At 44.1% G+C, this 21766-nt stretch overlaps 1 protein-coding gene across 1 annotated transcript in view; it reads left to right on the top strand.

Moving 5' to 3' along the window:
• Positions 1–21766, top strand: part of CAPN9 (calpain 9) — a 215626-nt gene that overhangs the window by 96581 nt on the left and 97279 nt on the right. Inside the window, exon 9 of the mRNA XM_069235035.1 lies at positions 16587–16747. Coding sequence (XP_069091136.1) covers positions 16587–16747 — 161 coding nt within the window. The remainder of the gene's footprint in view (positions 1–16586; positions 16748–21766) is intronic.

Genomic DNA, 21766 nt, shown 5'->3' with positions numbered 1-21766 from the left:
CACTCAAAGAAGTACACATCTCTTTATTATTACAACCAATGGAAAGCTACAGACAAGCGGGTCCTAAATGTAATAAAATATGTCCATACTTAGGAGTTTGTCCAAGTTCCACCTTCTCATCCACCACAAACATCATCTGCATCCCATATCCACTTACTCGAGAAGGAAGCAACCATCATGCTTCACAAGGTTGCCACAGAGAAAGTTCTTCCTTCTCAGAGAGGAATGGGTTTTTAGTCTTACTTCTTTCTAGTAAAGAAAAAGTTGGGAGAGTGGTGCCCCATTCTAGACCTCAGAACACTAAACAAATATATACAGAAAAAGTCCATCTGTATGGCATTTCGCCAGGAGATACTGCAACGTCTCAACCACGCAGATTTTATGACCACTCTCGATTTGTAATATGCCTACTTTCACCTCCCTATTCATCCAAAGCATCGAAGGTTTGTCCACTTTACTGTGGCAGATGCTCCCTTTCAATTGAAGGTCCTACCCTTCGGTCTCTACTCAGCCTCCCGAGTGTTTACCAAATGCCTTGCCCCGTTAGCAGCACACTTGAGGATCAAGGGACTAAAACTTTTTCCGTATATTGACGACTGGTTTGTAAAAGTGCTGCCTCTTCAGAAAGCCTCAAAAGCCACATTAACTTGCCTCCAACTGTTTCGCTGTCTGGGACTCACAGTAAGTTTCCAAAAGTATGTACCCAGAGGATACATTTTCTCAGGGCGACTCTGGACACCAAACAAGACAAGGCATTCTTGATGGCAGAGAGGCAAAGAAGCATAATATCACTGGCTCACAATCTATCCAGAAAAGAGTTTGTTTCTGCCTGTCTTCTGAAGTAATTTCTCGGCATGATGTCCTCATCCAATCTCATGCTACCTCACACACGTTCAGAATGAAACCCTTCTGGGAACAACTGAACAAGCAATGGCTCCAAATAACTGGTTTATTCAACGATCAAGTTCGGATTACTCAAACCATGACAAAGGCGCTTCTATGGTGACAGTCCGCCAGAAATCTCTCAGCAGGTCTATTGTTCCTCTCTCCAATTTCAGGTTTCATTCTCATAGCAGATGCCTCCATGGAAGTTTGGGGAGCCCATCTTCAGAATCTCCAAATAAGGGCCAGATGGAGTGCTTCTCCTTCTAAAATGCACATTAATTTCCTGGAATTAGAAGCTATTTTTCTGGCCCTACAGTCATTCCTTCTGAGGATGCAAACATCATCCATCCTCATATGAACAGACAACACCACCTCCATGCATTATCCCAGCAAACAGGGAGGTACGAAGTCTCACATTCTCTCTGTAGAGTCTCAGAGAATTTGGAAATGGGCACTGCTACACTGTATCTCCATCAAGGCGGAGCATCTGCCGGGGATAAAGAACAATCTAGCAGATACCCTGAGCAGAACAGGTCATACCTGCCATGAATGGGAACTCAGTCAACCAATTCTAGACTCCATATTCCAGAGGTGGGGCACACCAAATTTAGATCTTTTTGCTTCCCAAGGGAACCAAAAATGTTGTTTTTTTGCCAGCTGGGAATCACGAGAGGGTCATGGGTGAATGCGTCTTCGATAAGATGGTCAGGGATCTTTGCTTACGCCTTCCCCCATACCCTCTCATCTCCAGGCTTCTAATGAAAATGATTAGAGAATCATGCCGCCTGATCTTCACTGCTCCACGTTGGCCCCAACTGCACTGGTTCACGGAGCCCCTTCTGCCCTTGGGAATCAAGCCCTATCAACTTCCGGTAACAACAACTCTGTTGGCCATGAGCAAGGAGCAGATCCTCCCTCCACATCCTGCCTCTCTCCAATTACACAGATGGCTCCTGAATTCAATGAGTTCAAGGATTTAATTATTCCCCACGATTGCAGGGATATATTATCTGAGGCAAGAGCTGAATCCACCAACAGAGCATATAGATTCAAATGGAAACGTTTTTGCTCTTGGTGTCTACAAAACAACATCTGCCCTCTCAATTCATTGCCAGAACAGATTCTACCTTACCTACTATCTCTAGCTAAATCAAGACTGGTACATGTGTCTGTTAAAGTTCATCTTGCTGCGACTTCATATTACAGACTTTCTCCCAATTCTCTCTCTTTTTGTTCCAACCGCATTATCAAGCAATTTATGAAAGGCTTATTTAGGGCCTTTCCCCCAATTCGACCTCCTCCACTGGAGTGAAATCTTAATGTAGTCCTTATTCAACTCGTGAAGTCACCATTTGAGCCTATTCACAAAACTGAGCTCACATATTTTTCTTGGAAAGTTGCATTACTTTTGGCACCCACCTCTACAAGAAGTGAATGTGAAATCAAAGCTTTTACTATCTAGGAACCCTATCTACTCTTCACTAATGACTATGTTCTCCTTCGAAGAAATCCAAAGTTTAATCCTAAAGTTCCATCCTAATTTCATCTCAATGAACCTGTTGGTCTCCACGCCTTTTTACTAAATCCGTCTTCATCAGCAGAGAAAACTCTTCATTCTCTTGACATCAAACAATGTCTTAAATATTATTTGTGAAGAACTAAACAAATTTGAAAAACTGATCAGTTACTGGTTTCCTATGATCCTAACAAACTAGGGCCCACAAATTATGGTTGGTTTGTGCCGCGTTAGCGTCATTTTTTTAATGCTAAAACTGAGTAAACTTAACTCTATATTTATACTTTGACGCTAGACCCACTAAGCGTCAAAATATTGGAGTTAGCGCCATTTGTAGGATGTGCAAACCCACCTTGCGTCAATGAGATGCAAGGTAGGTGTTCCCATCCTAAAAACGATGCTAACCTCCTAGTGCCATATTTATCTCCCAGCGCAGAAGCGATGCATGGGTGGGAGGCGGACCTAAATAATGGCGATAAGCCCACTTAGCGCCAATATTTAACATCTGGGTCAGACCAGGCATTAAGGCCCAGGTATGCCCATTTCCATGGTGAAATACCATGGAATGGGAACAAAGATGCCCACCCCAACCTCTAGAAACACCACAACCCACACCACAAGGACAGTACAGGAGGAGGGAGCCCATCCCAAGTAAGTTGCAGGTAAGTATTTTTAAATGTCTGTGGTGTGCCACTGGGGGACCCTTCACATGAGGCGTCCTCCCTGGCATTAGGTATATTGGGCTTGCCCAGGTAACACTGGTGCCCTGTGGTGGGCATTGGGATAGTGGGGAAGGCTTTGGTCTATACCTAGACAGGAGTCATTTTTTGGCTGCTTGTGGGTCAAAACAAATGAGGTTAGGCTGATTAGCTGCAGAAATGTTGCCGCTAACCAGCCTAACGTCATTTCTGACCTACTAGCTCCATTTTCCCTAACGCCATTCCGACCCGGCTAGCGTCCATTTTTTTTACCCTAGCCAGTCCTTAGCGCCATCCTGCATCATTTGTTAAATATGGCACACTGATGGCGCTATGGCAATGGCGTTAGCTCATTCAAAAAAATGACGCACAACTACGTTAGCGCAGTTGTGCTTCATTTCCATAAATATGGCCTTGATGCTTCAGTCACAACAACGACAATTTCACGATGGATTTCTGGAGCCATCCAACCCTGTCATGTTAAAGCGGGTAAGCCGCTCACACTCAAGCCTAAAGCACATTCTACAAGGGAAATATCCACTTCTGCTGAGTTCTTTGCTGGCATTTCCTTGGAGAAGATCTGTCATGCCGCTACATGGAAAACATGCATACTTTCACATGGCACTACTGCTTAGAGTTGCCAACCAGCACTGACACGGCTGTCGGACAAGCTGTCATCTGTTCTAATAAGGTAAGCCTCTTCTCATAGAGGTGAATGCATTTTTTTATTCTTATTTCATCTCTCAAAGTGTGATTATATCATTTATGCTTAATTTTATGTAGTAACATAAAAGAATGATGGACGGACTGCTGAAACTTTTCAAACACTCACACCCCGTCACAGACCTGGGTTTAATCTATTGGTCGTTTGCTCACCATGCTACCCCAGTTTGGATCTAGCCATATGCAAATCAGTCTTGACCCTGTTCCCCCATGGGAACAGTCCATCCCAAACTGCCAGTCTAGGTCCTCCCTGGACCGGAAACAAGCATCCTGGGACCCTGTTTCAGGATATCTCCCATCATCAGCCAGGCTGGCTTGAATCCAGTGGCACAGTGAGCATGGGACCCATGTCTGGACATACCCTTTCCACTTAGGGGAACTTTAGCAGCACAAAAGGATAATGGACTGAGTGCTGAAACCTTTCAAACACTCACCCTATGCCACAGATCTGGGCTTAATCCATTGTTCTTTTGCTCACCAGATCACCCCAGTTTGGATCCAGCTACATGCAAATTAGCCTTAACCCTGTTCCTCCTGCGAACAGTCCAGCCCAAAATGCCAGGCCAGGTCCTCCCTGGACCAGAAACAAGCATCCTGGGACCAGTTTCAGGGTATCACCCTTCATCAGCCACGCTAGCTTGATTGCAGGGGCACAGTGAGCACGGGACCCATGTCTGGGGATACCCTTCCCACTTAGGGCAACTTTAGCAACACAAAAGAGTGATGCACTGAGTGCTGGAATGTTTCAAACACCCATCCCCAGTCACAGATCTGGGTTTAATCTATTGTTCTTTTGCTCACCATGCCACCTCAGGTTGGATCCAGTCATTTGCAAAACAATCTTGACCCTGTTCCTCATCGGACCATTCTTGCCCGAACTGCCAGGCCAGGTCTTCCCTGGACCAGAAACAAGCATCCTGTGACTGATTTCAGGGTATCACCCTTCATCAGCCAGGCTAGCTTGAAACCAGTGATACAGTGAGCGTGGGACCCACTTCTAGCCATTCCCTTCACACTTAGGGCAACTTAAGCAACACAAAAGGATGAGAACTTTTCAAACACTCACACCCAGTCACAGACCTGGGTTTAATCTATCATTCTTTTGCTCACCATGCCACCCTAGTTTGGATCCAGCCATATGCAAATCAGTCTTGACCTTGTTCCCCCATGGGAACAGTCCATCCTGAACTGCCAGTCCATGTCCTCCCTGGACCATAAACAAGCATCCTGGGACCAGTTTCAAGGTATCATCCTTCATCAGCCAGGCTAGCTTGAATCCAGCAGCACAGTGAGCACAGGACCAACATCTGGGCATACCCTTTCCACTTAGGGCAACACAAAAGGATGATGGACTGAGTGCTGAAACTTTTCAAACACCCACCCCCAGTAAGAGATCTGGGTTTAATCCATTGTTCTTTTGCTTACCATGCCACACCAGTACAGATCCAGCCATTTGCAAATCAGTTTTGACCCTGTTACCCATGGGAACAGTCCCCCGGAATTGCCAGGCCAGGTCCTTCCTGGACCAGAAATAAGCATCCTTGGACCAATTTTAGTATATCACCCTTCATCAGCCAGCAAGCTTGAATTCAGTGGCATAGTGAGCATGGGACCCACATCTGGGCACGCCCTTTCCAGTTAGGGCAACTTCAGCAACACAAAAGGATGATGGATTGAGTGCTGAAACGTTTCAAACACTCACTCCCAGTCACAGATCTGGGTTTAATCTATTGTTCTTTTGCTCACCATTCCACCCCAGTTTGGATCCATCCATATGCAGCTCATTCTTGGCCCTGTATCCCATGAGAACAGTCTAGCCCAAACAGCAAGGTCAGGCCCTCCCTGGACCAGAAACAAGCACCCCGGGACCGGTTGCAGGGTGTCACTCTTCAACAGCCAAGCTATCTTAAATCAAGAGGCACAGTGAGCATGGGACCCACGTCTAGGCATACCCTTCTCACTTAAGGCAACTTTAGCTATACCAAAGGGTGATGGACGGAGTGCTGAAACTTTTCAAACTCCCACCCCCAGTCACAGATCTGGCTTTAAGTTATTGTTCTTTCACTCAACATTCCACCCCAGTTTGGACCCAGCCATATGCAAACCAGTCTTGACCCTTTTCCCCATGAGAACAGTTTAGCCCGAACTGCCAGACCAAGTCCTCCCTCAACTGGAAATAAGCATCTTGGGACAGGTTTAAGGATATCTCCCATCATCAGCCAGGCTGGCTTGAATCCAGTGGCACAGTGAGCATGGGACCCATGTCTGGACATACCCTTTCCACTTAGGGGAACTTTAGCAGCACAAAAGGATAATGGACTGAGTGCTGAAACCTTTCAAACACTCCCCCTATGCCACAGATCTGGGCTTAATCCATTGTTCTTTTGCTCACCAGATCACCCCAGTTTGGATCCAGCTACATGCAAATCAGCCTTAACCCTGTTCCTCCTGCGAACAGTCCAGCCCAAAATGCCGGGCCAGGTCCTCCCTGGACCAGAAACAAGCATCCTGGGACCAGTTTCAGGGTATCACCCTGTAACGGGCGAGGTGCCGATCCCGGGTCCAAAGCTCCCGTCGGGGAAGAAAATCGATACCCCCGGGGCACGGAGGAGGATTCCCCTAGAATGACGTATGACGCGGAGGGCGTCATAAAGAGGAAAAGAGAAGACGGACGACAAGAGAGGTCGGAGGAAAAGGAGGAGCCGAGAACGCGGAAGAGCCGAGGAGAGGAAACCACCACCATCCAGGAGCCGGAGAAAGAGCGAGAGAACACCGGGGCAGGAGAGCAGAGCACGAAAAGAGAACCCACCTTCACCCAGGAGCTAAAGGGAGAGGAAGACACCGCCAGCAACGTGATCGAGACGGAGGGAGAGACCCGGAAGGCGGGACGCCTCGAGGACAGGAGGAACCAGTGGGCGACCCCCAACCCGACCGAAGAGAAATCGGGGGACCACCTACTTGCCGGCCGCGCCCCTGGAGGGACGTGGCCCTCCCAGGTACGACTATACCCTGCCTGGCAGACTCTGTCAGGTTGGCTCACAGGGAAAAGAGGGAGGTGGGGGGAGAAAAGGGAGGACGGGGAGGTTTCTTCAAAGGAAGGGCATAGACCTGCAGAGAGAGGGGAAACCCGTTTACTTAACCCACGGACTGGGACACCTCCGGAGAAACCCTAGAAAGAAGAGAAGGGGTTGACCGGGATACAGGGGAGAGAAGGCACAATAAATAAATAGAGAAACCCACCACAACCAGCACCGCCGCCCTACCTGTTTCACCACCCCTACTAACCCCTATCTGAACCCTTACCATAGCCCTACTTCAATTTTCACTTACCTGATTATTTTTATTTTCCTTTCTTTTGGGGAATACGGGCGACCGGAGGACGGGAAACCAGACCGCCTCAAGACGGAGCCAAGACACCACCAGAGCCTGGAAAGAGAAAAGAAAAGGGGCTTTGAGGAAATAGAAACTAGGGCTGATCTTGTGAAGAGGAACAAGAGAGGACTGGCCAAGATATAAATAAAACAATAATATTCCCTCAAATAGCAGTGCCTGTCGTATTCTTCCAATATCTTGCATATGTCAGATAACGAACCCATTTACACACCCTTCATCAGCCAGGCTAGCTTGATTGCAGTGGCACAGTGAGCATGGGACCCAGGTCTGGGGATACTCTTCCCACTTGCGGCAACTTTAGCAACACAAAAGAATGATGGACTGAGTGCTGAAACGTTTCAAACACTCACCCCCAATCACAGATCTGGGTTTAATCCATTGTTCTTTTGCTCACCATGCCACCCCAGTTTGGATCCATCCATATGCAGCTCATTCTTGGCCCTATATCCCCTGGGAACAGTCCAGCCCAAGTGCTCCCTGGACCAGAAACAAGCATCCTGGGACTGGTTTCAGGATGTCACTCTTCAACAGCCAGGCTATCTGAAATCTAGAGGTACAGTGAGCACGGGACCCACGTCTGGGCATACCCCTCTCACTTAGCGCAACTTTAGCAACACCAAAGGGTGATGGACGGAGGACTGAAACTTTTCAAACACTCAACCCCAGTCACAGATCTAGGTTTAATTCATCATTCTTTCACTCACCATTCCACCCCAGTTTGGACCCATCCATATGCAAATCAGTCTTGACCCTTTTCCCGAACAGTTTGGCCCAAACTACCAGTCCAAGTCCTCCGCGCCCAGAAACAAGCATCTTGGGACAGGTTTAAGGGTATCGCCCATCATCTGCCAGGCTGGCTTGAATCCAGTGGCACAGTGTGGACAGGACCCATGTCTGGCCATACCCTTCCCACTTAGGACAACTTTAGCAACACAAAACAATGATGGACGGAGTGCTGAAACTTTTCAAACACTCACTTATAACTGCTTGCTATTCTGATTCAAGCAAGTGAATCTATGAAAGATCCAATACCAGAGAAGAAAACAAGTTACTTACCTGTATTGGTATCTTTAATGGATTCACGTGCGACCCACCTTCCACCCTCCTCCTGGAGAGGCTTCCCTTATTTCCTCATTAATACCTTTATCACACTTGTGCTATAAAATCTGAGGAACTCAGCCTCTCTTGGGAAGGTTCTACAGGGTGCTGTCATCTGATTGGTTATAGCCTAGGTTTGGTTCTTTTTTTACAAAAGGATATGGATGGGCTATCACAGTGGCTATCCATTGCCTTGTAGCATACTAGTGTATGATGTACTGCTTTTATAGTGCTACTGTGGGACTCCCACTTCAATGACGGGGAAGATTGAGACATGTGAATTTATGAAAGATACTCATCTTGGAAAACTATGGTTACAGGTAAGTAACTTAGGGCCAGATGTAGGAAAAAATCAAATTGCGACTTGCAATTTGCGAGTCTGTGCGACTCGCAAATTGCAAGTCGCAATTTGACATGCAGAAAGGTGTCTCAGACACCTTCTGCAACTCGCAATGGGGTCGCAAAGACCCACCTCATAAATATTTATGAGGTGGGTCGCAGTTTGCGACCCCATTGCGAGTATAGGCACTCGCTAACATGGAGGCCTGCTGACGTCAGCAGGCCTCCATGTTAGCGACCTTCCTTTTAAATAAAGGTTTTTTTTTTTTTGAAGTGCAGCCCGTTTTCCTCACAGGAAAACGAGCTGCATTTCAAAAACATCCGAAACCTTTTGTTTCGGTTTTTTCAGGGCAGGGAGTGGTCCTTCGGACCACTCCCTGCCCTGAAAAAATAATTTGGGGTCCATTCACAAAGGGGAAGAGGTCCCATGGGGACCCCTTCCCGTTTGCGAGTGGGTTACCATCCACTTCAAGTGGATGGTAACTGCGACTCCATTTGCGACCGCATACGCGGTCGCAAATGGAGTTGCATACCACTCCGACTCGCAAATAGGAAGGGAACACCCCTTCCTATTTGCGAGTCGCAAATGCATATTGCGAGTCGGTAACGACTCGCAATATGCATTTGTGCATTGCAAACCCACGTTTGTGACTCGCAAACGGCGATTTTCGCCGTTTGCGACTCGCAAAAGGGTTGCTACATCTGGCCCTTATTTTCTTATTTACTCAACACCAGGAGAGCCCAGTGGAGGAGCTACTGTCATTACCAAAGCAGAAGCCTGATCCTAGCCCAGAGGACCCAGCTATCAGATGAGTTCCCCAGGTGCTCCGGGATCAGACGCCGCAATTGCTTTTAATGAGCATCCATTGAAACCCAAACTCTTGGCTGCATCTAGTAGGGTGGGTCTGACTTAATATCTGGCTCACTCACTCTGGGCCATATTTCAAGTGGAATCTCCACTGCCGCCCGCATAAGCAGGGCTGCCGACAAGAAAGGAATCCAGTAGTGCTGCCTGACCGCAGCAACCTGGGAGCAGCGTCACATGCAAATAACTGAGCTTGACATGCAGATCTTATTCTGAAATACGAGCTTTAACTGTTACTTAACCAATCTAATTTTGACTACGAACTGTTAAACTGAAAACTGAACTATGAAATACCCTGCATGAGTAGGCACCTATTGAACTGTGTGCCCAGTTTCCAGAGTCATAATAGGGCAACCCCAGGAGGACACCCCTATGATACTGGTAGCAAACAACTTCAGACACCACAACTGGAGCACTAGCCCCTGACTGCTCCTTGATCCCCCATATGGGGATTGGTAGCCTGCTTACTGTTTCACACCTTCACGCAATGCTTTCATCTTCTAGGCTGGACTCTGCAGTCTATGCCCACACTTTGCGGGGATTAGAAAGAGCAGCAAACTAAGAGAGACTACAAGAGACACTAGAGAAAACAGATGCATAGGCAGCTTTGCAGGAAGCAAAAATACTCCAGGTTTTATATATCAATATATATGCACACAAAGTGGGCTGGGATGTTGAAGGTAATGGCAAAGGGCACAAGGGGTAGTTGGAACAATTCTGTTGACTGTTGCTAAGGTTCTATTCTTGTCCAGGTTCTCTGAGGAGAAGTGACTTACATGGCAGGTGGGTAGTGCTCATTCTGGGTGGCCTTTGGAAATCATGTACAAGACATCTAGGTGCAGTGCATGCAGAGACTATTTACCTCTAAAAGTAACATAGCAGCTGTCTATCTAGGGACATGATACACATATATCTGAGTGGTATCTTGCAAAGAACCCTTGTGTAGATTTCAGAAGGGAAATATCTTTCAAGACCTAGCAGTTGCCACTCTGGAGTACAGCCAAAGCCAATACTGCATTATGCTTATGGCGGCAAATAGTAGCACAGCTGTGAATTTGATCAGGGTATGTTTATGTGGCTGTTATACAGCTTCTACAAATTAAGTAGGACTGTGTGTCGGGTCAACAAAAAATTCAGGATAAAAAGACTTGGTCCATCTGTACCACCAGAAAGTGTTTACATAATTCCTAGCTATCTCACAGTGCTCCAATTGAACCCTTGAACTTACCAGCGTAGTCGATGGCATTGGTAAACAGTACAATGTCGACTCAGATTACCAAGGAAATTGTGGAAACAGATCTACCCTTTCAATGTCCCGTTGCATTGCCAAGGTAAGTCACAAGAAAGATACAAAAATGACTTTTCAAGCATTTATAAAAACAATTGTATTCTTGTATAGAAAGCATGAGCTGCTATTAAAGGGCAGATGAAACAAAGCATGGTAACCAACATTAAAAGAATGGTAAAAATATAAACAAATCAACCATGATAATGTTGATGTGTTGTGTCACTCCTATTTGTTACTACCTATACAATGGAGAGCATAGTGAGAGTACCCTTTGCCAGATCAATTGGGATAGCCTAACCCCCATACCTCAGTACTGATGTACTGGGATGCCAGGAAGCCAGTCTGATGTGGTGCAGTCTATCATCCTTTGCAGGATGGAGGTCAGAGTCAGCAGGACTGCATCCCAGTCACAGTACACCGTGTTCCAAAATAATCCCTGCAGAAGTGCTCAGAAGCCCAGAGGCAGTTTATATAATGAAAGCACTGTTCATATTGCACTGTGTCAGCGGTGCATAGCTGATGTGATGATTTGTCTGTGGTTACGGAGCTGTTTCTAATGGACAAGTATAATACAAGGGCATCACGTTCTGTGTGCATAGCCTTACAAAGAACAGTGTCTTCTCATTACACCATCACATGAATGTAAAAACATGTACAGAGTCACTATCAGAAAAAGAAGCCAAGCGAAAAAAATATGCATTCTAAAATTGAGACTCTGTGTGGGCCCTAAAGTGGTTCACCAAATGGCAAAACAAAACCAATGAGAGGGGAGGGAAAACATTATGTGGGAAAGGCACTAAGCTTCCCCCAACTAATGTCCATGAACCAAAAGTGGAGGGTGTCTCCTAAAACTAGCATGTAGTATGGCGATGCGGTCCACAGAGCTAGGTTGGGAAGCCCCTTCTAAGCACTGGTGCATGTGTGACCTATGATCCCAACACACACCCTCATTTGCTCCTGTGAAGCTTGGATAATCTTTGTTGCCACCATTCTTGAAGTGGATAATCACCACTTTTCAGTCACTCATCCTGTGTAGAAAGTTTGGGTAACTATCTCTTGATTTTGCATCGAATACTTGCAGATCCATAACTCCTGTTCAGTATAGGTTAGAGATCTTAATGACATCTGTGCATCTTGTGAAGCAGATGAAATATGTTGGCCTAGAATAGACACACTAGCTCAGGAAATGCCTCTCTGTGTCATGTTATGTTTTTAACCATGTCATAGGTCTCCTCCTATTAAAGAATTGGGCTAGGGTTCCATGGAGCTATTTTTACCCCTTCCTGTCCTATGATCCCACTAAGAATATAGAGAATACCAAAGTGCCCCCTCACATTGTGACGTTAAAACCACCTGGTAGTGAGTACCTCACCAGGTGAGGGCCCAAGCATGCCACATGATTTCCATGTGTGTGAGGGTTCTATAAGAACACATGTAGTGTTCCTGGTGAACACAAAGGAGCAGAACATAGAGACTGCTGGTTTTGGGAGTCACTCTTCACTTTCAGTTTTCGCATGTTTTGTGTGGGGCAAATATACCATTGCCTTTTGCACTGAATACTGATATTCCTTGCACACTGTGACACTGAAACCAAGCTACATCCGACTGAAAAGCCCCAATCAGCATGGGACTGGTCTTGATTTGCTTGTGTTCCAGTTCAGAAAGTAACTGGCCTGGTAGTTTGGGCTGAACTTTTACATTGGAGCAGGGTCAAGATTGAGTTGCATATGTTTGGATCCAAACTGAGTTGACATGGAGGGAAAAAGAACGATGGGCTGCAATGCTACCAATTGCCAGTGGTTAGACATAGTGCAAGCATTCTCCCATCACCTTTTGTGTGTTCTTGTGTACAGCCCTAAATTTTGCACGGGTATCCCCAGACGTAGGTCCCTTGTTCTCTGTGCCACAGGAACCAAGCTACAGCAGATCGAAGAACCCCAATCAGGGCAAAACCGGTCTTGGGTTACTCGTGCCCTGGTTCAGGGAGGACCTGGCCTGGCAGTTGAGGCTGGACTGTTCCTATAGAAGCAGGATAAAGAGTGATTTGCAAATGGCTGGGTCCAAACTGAGGAGGCATGGTGGGCAAAAGTACAATGGATTGGAATGCTACCCGAGCGATTGCCAGTAGTTAAATGTATTGCAAGCATCCTCCCATTACCTTTTTTGTGTCTGATATGAGTCACTCTTCTAATAGAGAAGGGGTGCCATCAAGTCAGTGGGGTTATGGAGACACCATTAATTTTGGCATTAGTATTGCATATTTCTACCACTGATGCGGTTCAGTAGCACTGGGAAGTCCTTCTCTGTTTCTGGGGCAAGTTGGAACTTACAAAGATAGTGCCTTGTCCAATGTTGTGCACTATAGAGCTTGTGTGTGTGTTTGCCTTGTCTGAATTCTTTTTGCCTTGTCTAATCTGGGGTAAGCCTGTATGTATGGCTGGTACTCTCCATGAATATGTTTTTGCACAAATGCGCTGTGCATTAGAAGTTTGTCCTCATCACCATACTTTATTAATTTGAAATTGTTCATGCAGTTCATACTTCACATTTTATTGCTCAAGTTATAACAGTAACAGATGAGCCTCAAATGGAAAATGTATCCATAGGACTGGTTAGCTTATGTGCGAAGTTTTACTTCATTTCACGTTAAAAAATGCACTCCACTAAAATGAACCTATAAAAAAGGGAAGACATTGTGGAAACTGGAAAGTGTGTCCAGGCAAAACAAACTAAGGAAAGTAATAACATGAGGTCTGCAAATGAAGGGCAGAGAGTGTAGGAGGGGCTGCTGCATTGTTCTGGAGTTTAATCTAGTAATGGTTAGTAGTAGGAATATCATTAATGAAAAAAACAATACAAATTCATAAAATGCATTGCAAATGCAAATGCATATGTTTCATGCTTATGTATAAGAATAATCAGGACACCCATATATTCCCAATAGCTGTAATAATGTGAGGGTCTATCTTTCCATTGCATTCAATCTGGTCATGGTTTACAACTACACAAAGATTTGCAGGATCATATTTTCTGATTACATTAGAAGTGAAAGAGACAACCTACTATTCCTAATCCTACATGGACAAATGTCACCTATGCAATCAAACGTAGGGGGAAATGAGTAAAAATCTTTTGCATGTCTAACATACGCCAACTATGACATAATACCATGCTGACAATACATATTTGTTCAAAGGAAAACTATTGAAAGTGAAGTATGACTGTTGTAAATTTACAAAACCACTCAGAAATACAAGTTTTCAAGTCTCACATACCAGATAGCGCAAGCTGTTTTTTACTAAGAGCTTACGTTGTACCCATTGATAACCACTGTTTGGCTTTATTATTACTCTCAATCACTTACTCGATGGCTTGCCTTCCTCTTCTTGTGTTTGTTCATCCAAAAGAGAAAAGCCTATTCATGATTCTTTTTATTAGTTGACTTGTAGCCTTCCACTGCTCACATTTAAGCAAATACTTTGTCATATTTGCACTCCATGTTTCCTAGCTCTCTCTCTCATGTGCTACTTTCGCACCTTAAATGAATGCCCTCGCACTGTGTTGCCCCTCATTGCCTCCCAGCTTGTCTGGAAAAGCACATCAAGAGGGTTATTTTGCTGGTGTATGGTTGAAGAGTAGACATAAAGCATTGGCACACAAACATTATGTTGAAAGTGGAAGGGCCACCTCCTGCATTCACTCAGCTGGCATCTGAGGGAGAAGGTATAGTTAGCATGGCACTTCTACTGGAGGGCGATAAATCTAAGTATTTTGAGATGTGTTTTCTTTTATATTTTTAAACAATGCTTTAAAGATATACATTGGCAAATCCAGCATCTTGGCATTCACGTTATAAAGACAAAACATATTGATTTTACCATTGCTTAGTTTAATAAAAGGTTCAACCATCTCTTTCTCTGTGTCATACACAAGGAACAGAAGAATAAGAAATTAATTTCAGTTTCATCATGGCCCACACAAAAATGTCAATTAGTTAAGCATGCTACTGGTAGCTGCGATATGCATATGAAAGTGGCTAAATATAACGTACCAAACCAACATTTTCTACCCACCATTTTTGCAAATTGTGAGGTACTTTAATGCAAGAAAGTTTCAAAAAGGCATATCAGTCAATTTGACATTACTGGAATCATAAGACCTTTTCTTTGTTAAACATGCCCGAAAGATATTGTTAATGTGATCACATACATACACCAAGACAAGCCAGGTATGTTCATCATGGCCTCCCGATAGAGCATAAACACTTCATTTTCCCATAATGCATCCCAGTAAATCACTGGTCTAAGATTTATCAAATGATAGAAGTATATACATTTAAGAAATTTTCACTCAGAGGCTACTAATTTTGGATTGCTGACATATCCCCAAATATCAGCAACATAAATGGCTGCAGTATGAACTTGAGACTTGTACCACTCTTGTGCACCACCTTCTTTGGCACCAAAGATATGATTTTAAAAAAACACTATTTCCAGATCGCTATCCCAAATTGTGACTGGTTTAAACTTTCATCCCCTGAGGGTGTCTCTCATTGACCATTTCAATATGCACTCCCAGCAGTATTGTCGTGGATTATGAAAAATGATGCATTTTAGTAACATATGTTTGGTTTTGGTGGTGTTGATTGTCAGGCCTTTTGACACACAAAGTTGAGAGAACTAGTTTAAAAGATTTATTGAGGCTATGCAGCTATGAGAAACGAGAAGAGTATCATCCCTAAATAGTAATGTGCACTTTATTTTATCCCATTGTTTGTAAGCACACCATTAAAGCAATTTGCTAGATGCTAATGTGTGCCCTTTATGTATAAATGAAAAGGGGTTGGTGGGTGGGAGTACACCTCTTCAACAGACACCTTTCAGCACCCAAAAAGGGCAGGTTGTCATACCACCTGGGTCCCTTCTCAGTTTATCAAAATTGTCAGTATGTAATCAATCAAAGACAGAAAGAAATAACGGGGCAACCCTAAATCTCAGTATACTCCTAAGGTTTGGCCAAGGGACAATGCTGAATGGTGACTTTAGGCCAACAAAACTGATATTCAGAGGGATTTTCTTCACAATTATACAGTTTCTTGTCGAATTAGATCAGATCCATAGTGCAAATCTTTTACCTATATGCAACCATGAGCTGATTACCCTGAGCAAAAAAGTATCAATTGAGCTAGCTCAAGTCAATGAACTTATCAATGAAAGAACTTTAGGAACACTGAGAGCTGAGTTAGATTATCACAAGTATTAGCTATTTGTTAATAAAGCCATTTGCATGATACATCTACACAGTTAGTGACATGACTACATTTTGAGTGAAAGGCATAAATGAACACAAGAAGGGAGAACATGGCATCATCAGTAATAGCTGTTAAGATTCCAGGACTTGAGATGAGAGTATGAGCTGAAAGACCTGTGGAGTCTGTGTTCTTGGTCTATAGAATATATCCACCTGGGATGATGCTATTGGGCATCACTGTAATAATCAATGAACTGAATTTCTAACAGTTTCTTAATGATGAATTCTGTTTACATAAGGCCTGGGAGTTTCATACCTACCGATTCTCATTATATGACCAGTCACTCCAACTTTGGGGCGGTCCATATAAAAAACGTTGCCTTACTAAGTTTGTTGGGAGCAACAGTTGAAGTTGGGTAACATTAAACATGTCAAATTTCTTACCCATATGATATAACATGTTGTGCCTTACCTACCAGTTTCTGAGGTGCTTCTAATATGATATGTTCACCTTTTTATCACATTTTGTAGGATGCAGTATGAGGATTTCCTAAGGCACTACCACAAAGTTGAGATCTGTAATCTTACCCCTGATGCTCTTGAAGAGGACACTTCCCATAAGTGGGAGGTAATGGTCCATCAGGGGAGTTGGGTTAGAGGATCCACTGCTGGAGGATGCAGAAACTTCATGGGTAAGCTCTTACTTTTATTCTGCTCTAAGCAGTTTCTGTTTTTTTAAGAATTACATTTTTATAGTGATCTGCAACATTATGGCATCTGAAAACTTTTGGCATGGAGACAATCTTCACAACCTTATGAAAAAAGTGGGAGATGATCCTGCAAAAACTCTTTTACCTGCTACTTTTTAAAAAATTTGGCCCTCATTATGAGTTTAGTGGGCGGCAAAGGCCACATCTCACAGATCATGTAACTGATCTGTACCACAAGCCTACAGATGCTCATTTGTATCAAAATTGGACTTCATGTCACCACGCCACACTAAACTCAGACTAAGACGCATCTGCAGCAATGAAGACCATCCACAGGAGCTTGTTAAATTATTTAAAAAGCGAGGCTATCCTCTGCATATCATTCTGCAACAAATTGAGAAGTCTTTGCAGTTATCCAGGCAAGCACTTATTTGGAATACCAACAGAAGAAACAAAAGTGACAGAATCCCGTTTGTGGTTGACTATAATCCATCAGTGCCAACTACAGAAATATAATGCAAACAACTTTTCTCTTACTATCTATTTGTGAAAAATTGCAAAAGCTTTTTCTAAAACTGCCAGTCATTGCTTACTGCAGAGCTTCCAATTTACGATTGCTTACTGTGAGAGCTGAACTTAAGCAAGCTGTAACAAATGCCGGAGTTCATTGCTGTGTTTCTAAAAGGTGCATCACATGTGAATACCTTTTACAAATATCATCAGTAACTAGCTCTGTATTAAGAAGGACCTATGGAATAAGACAAAATCTTACCTGTCGCTCAACATGCCTTATTTATGTGATTCAGTGCCAATGCCAAGACTGTAAATAACAATATGTAGGCCAAACAGTGAATGACCTCTACACAATTCAGCTACCACAAATCAGCAATAATTAACAAAAAACTTGAACAGCTTGTAGCCAATCATTTTAATCTTGTGAACCATTTACTATCAGATTTGAAAATTTTCCCTGTGAAGCATGTCTTAAAGGAGAACTACTGGACATTAGAGAAAACGTCTGAATGTACCGTTTAAAATCACTGCATCCAGATGGACTGAACATCACTGACAACACTCCTTGAGAAGAGTTCTCAGGACTGCATTAATTCCACAATCCAACTGGAATCTTCACTCATGATGCTTTTTTAAAATCCAGCAGTGTCAGTTGTGCAGCCACTGAGCAAACCATCTTGTACTACCTGAGGAAGGCGAAAGCCGAAACGTTGTAGTGGAAATATATTTTTGTTCTTTGGTGAGACCATCTGTTTGAGTCACTTCTTTCTTGAATATATATGTCCACGCCATGCAACCATAACGTCCCTGTAACCTTTGGTTTTTTAAGCGAATTTCTATGTTTTTTTTTCAATTCTATTTCCTAACTATTGCGTCCCTGTATCCTCTGTTTTTTTCAGAGAATTTCTATGGTTTTTCTAATGAAAAGTAATGTTCATGACTACACGTTAATCTAACCACCACTGCACAGGCCTTTGCCCATGGGTGGTGGCGGTTGGCCGCAGGGCCTGGTCTGTGGCCAGACCCTGTGGCCAACCCCCCTAACCACCCAACCCCATGATGTGCACAGCTCTTTGGCCGTGCACAGCTGGAGTTGGCTGTGGCTTTGGTGAATGAAATACTTGGAATAAGATATTTCTGGACCAATTGAAAAGAAACATTTATTTGTCGATTGAAACAGTGAGATCACCTTTCATTATTAATCTTTTGAAGTTGAAAACAAATTAAAGTAGGGAAATGACCACAGACACATGGACTAGAACCCTCAACTTTCAGTGTGAGGGTCTGTGACCTTAACCATTATGCCACTGGTGAATCCCTACAGTACTTTTTAGTCATTGCATGAAAAGACCATTGTGATCTGATCCCCTACATTGTTTTATTATAGCCTTGGGCATTCCCAGGACTGCAGGGGCGCTGCCCTGCCCTCCCCATATTACATTTTGTGAACGCCCTGGGAAGGTGGTGGGCCCCGGGGCTGCGGGTTGGGGCAGGGCACCCCTGTTACATTTGGTGAAAGCCTCGGGGAGATGGTGGTCCCCAAGGCTGCCTGGGAGCCGGCCAGCTCAGGGTTACATTTAGTGAAAGCCCAGGGCAGGGAGGGGGCTGGGCACCCGACCACCTGCATGGAAATAACAATGCCCCCAGGACATGGGCCACCCTGGGGCTACAGTGACACAAGTGCTTTTTTAGAAACAAAAATCACCGGATCCACTGCAAATCGTGGCAAAGTTTTTAAAAAAATGCAGAACCAGTGCCAAGGACTTAGAGTTGTGTTTTGTATTCTTCTTTTCTGGGACTTGGCTGAGGCCGAGGGATAACTTGGCTGCCAACTCTTCTTTGGTGAGGTTTTGGCAGCCAATCCCAGCACAAGATCGGGAGGGTTCACGGAACCTTCGGGTCCCCACATATACAAATTTGGATTTTCTTCAATATCTCAAAAACTACTGAACAGATTTACACCAAATAACAAAAAGGCCTCTTTCTGGACCAAGAGCTATCTCTCTGCTAAACTTGTGTAAATCTTCCAGTGGTTCGGGCACTATCGTCTTTCAAAACCCCTATGATAAAATGAATGGGGAAATGTTTTTTGGGACCCCCTTTTTTCTCGGCCCCTGCTTGACGGATCGCCCCAAAACTTACCATACAGCAGCTGAAATGATTCATCAAATGGCGCCAAAGTTATTAGCAAAACAAAAAATGCCTTTTCTATAGAAACTAAGGCGGTCATTCCTACCCTGGCGGTCCGAGACCGCCAGGGTAGGGGACTGCGGATGCACCGCCAACAGGCTGGCGGTGCATCCAGGGCAATTCTGACCGCGGCGGTACAGCCGCGGTCAGAAACGGAAAACTGGCGGTGTCCCGCCAGTTTCCCGCTGCCCTAGGGAATCCTCCATGGCAGCGCTGCTTGCAGCGCCGCCATGGGGATTCCGACCCCCTTACCGCCAGCCTGTTCCTGGCGGTTTTCACCGCCAGGAATAGGCTGGCGGTAACGGGCGTCGTGGGGCCCCCTAACAGTGCCCCACTTAGATTTTCAGTGTCTGCCAAGCAGACACTGAAAATCGCGACGGGTGTTACTGCACCCGTCGCACGCCTTCAACTCCGCCGGCTCCAGTCAGAGCCGGCTTCCTCGTTGAAGGCGCTTTCCCACTGGGCTGGCGGGCGGCCTTCTGGCGGTCGCCCGCCAGCCCAGCGGGAAAGCCAGAATCACTGCAGCGGTCTTTTGACCGCGCAGCGGTGTTCTGGCGGGGGTACTTTGGCGGGCAGCCTCCGCCGCCCGCCAAAGTAGGAATCACCCCCAAAGTCCTAACTATAACTACCTAATGGTGAGACCACCATTAACTAGGTAATATATATATATATATATATATATATATATATATATATATATATATATATATATATATGCAAGTATATGAATTATAATAATATATATAAGAGCTGCAACCAAACAAATATGTCCCATGCCTTCCAAAAGCGTTCTGCGATGCGCTCAGGCATCCCAATGTATTTGCACAAAAGATCCTGCAATTTAAAAGAGACAAAGCACACAATCACTCAAGAGCGTTGAAGTTTATTTAACGGCTTCCACCCGATGAGTTTCGGCCAAAGCCCTTCCTCACAGGTCAAAAGTGGTGCAGTTCAGCTGACAATCTATAATGTGCAGGTGCCATGAACATAAACAAAGGACATTGTTTTTTAAACCAACGTAAACCATAGAAAAAGGTCAGTCATTTTGATGTAGTACAAAAGAATAAATCCCAGCAGAAACTTTCCAGACAGCAGTTAAATGAATTAGCGTACGAGTTTCGAAAATTTTGTGAAGATTTGTCAAATGACACTAAAGTTATTAGCAAAACAAAAAAATGCTTTGTCAATGGAAAGGTTTGTGCTAACTATAAATACGTAGGTCATATATTTATATATATATAGACACTCACACACACACACACATATCACAGAGTGGCGGTTGCCCCAGTTATGGTTACCAGAGATCCATAGATAGGAATAAAGTCAGCCACGTTGTTTTAAGGCCACTTTTCCTATGTTCTGGGTTAGGGCCTTAGATAAAGGTAAGCATTAGCTTTGATTACTTTTTCCTACCTATAACAGCTTAATTCAATTGTAAATAGGTAGGGAAAAATATTTATAAGTAGCTACATATTTTTTTAAATGTACAGAGTTCCTGGGTACTGCTTCGGAAAAAACTAATATGTTAATAAATTAAAAGTACACTGTACTACAGTATATTTTAATCACAAATGTACACATTGCGTCGTTCTCTATGAAATGCTTTAAAAATATACAGAAAATGCAAATTAAATTATCCGCCTGCTAGCACTTTAATAAAGTGGTAATAGGTAGGGAACAACAACAAAAACTACTACTTACCTATACTTAAAGTTCTAACCCCCAACGCAGTGAAAGCATGCTGAAAATTGCCTGGCTGCCTTTCACGTTTTGTAAACACATCCATTAGCCAATCAGATACTGCCTTCTCATTGGCATGTACCACAGTATACCCTGAAGTTACCATAGTATATTGCGGCACATGATTTAATATTTTAACACTTACACTATTTGCACCTACAACCAATAACTAACATTTACTGCTTATAATATATATTCACATTATATCTACATCAATTCACTCACTTTCACACTACATCTGTTTCAAGTATCACACTTCACTCTACGCCACTCCTCGCTATGTCTGCCATTCTATGTCACTTCACCATACGTAACTACACTCTACGGAATTCCACTCTACACACCTCTACTCTATGCTATTAAAATCTACACCACTCCATTCTCCACTCTATGCCACTCCACTCTATGCTATTCCAATATACTTAACTCCACAGTACAACACTATAGTTTACGTGATTCCTGTCTATGCCACACTAATCTACACCACTCCACTATATGCTGTTCCACAGTACGCCACTCCACTCTCTATCACTTCACTCTACGCCTCTCCCCTATATG

Source organism: Pleurodeles waltl, chromosome 5 (genome assembly GCF_031143425.1).
Source record: "Pleurodeles waltl isolate 20211129_DDA chromosome 5, aPleWal1.hap1.20221129, whole genome shotgun sequence".
NCBI classification, from domain to species: domain Eukaryota; kingdom Metazoa; phylum Chordata; class Amphibia; order Caudata; family Salamandridae; genus Pleurodeles; species Pleurodeles waltl.
This window is presented reverse-complemented; position numbering and strand designations above follow the sequence as displayed.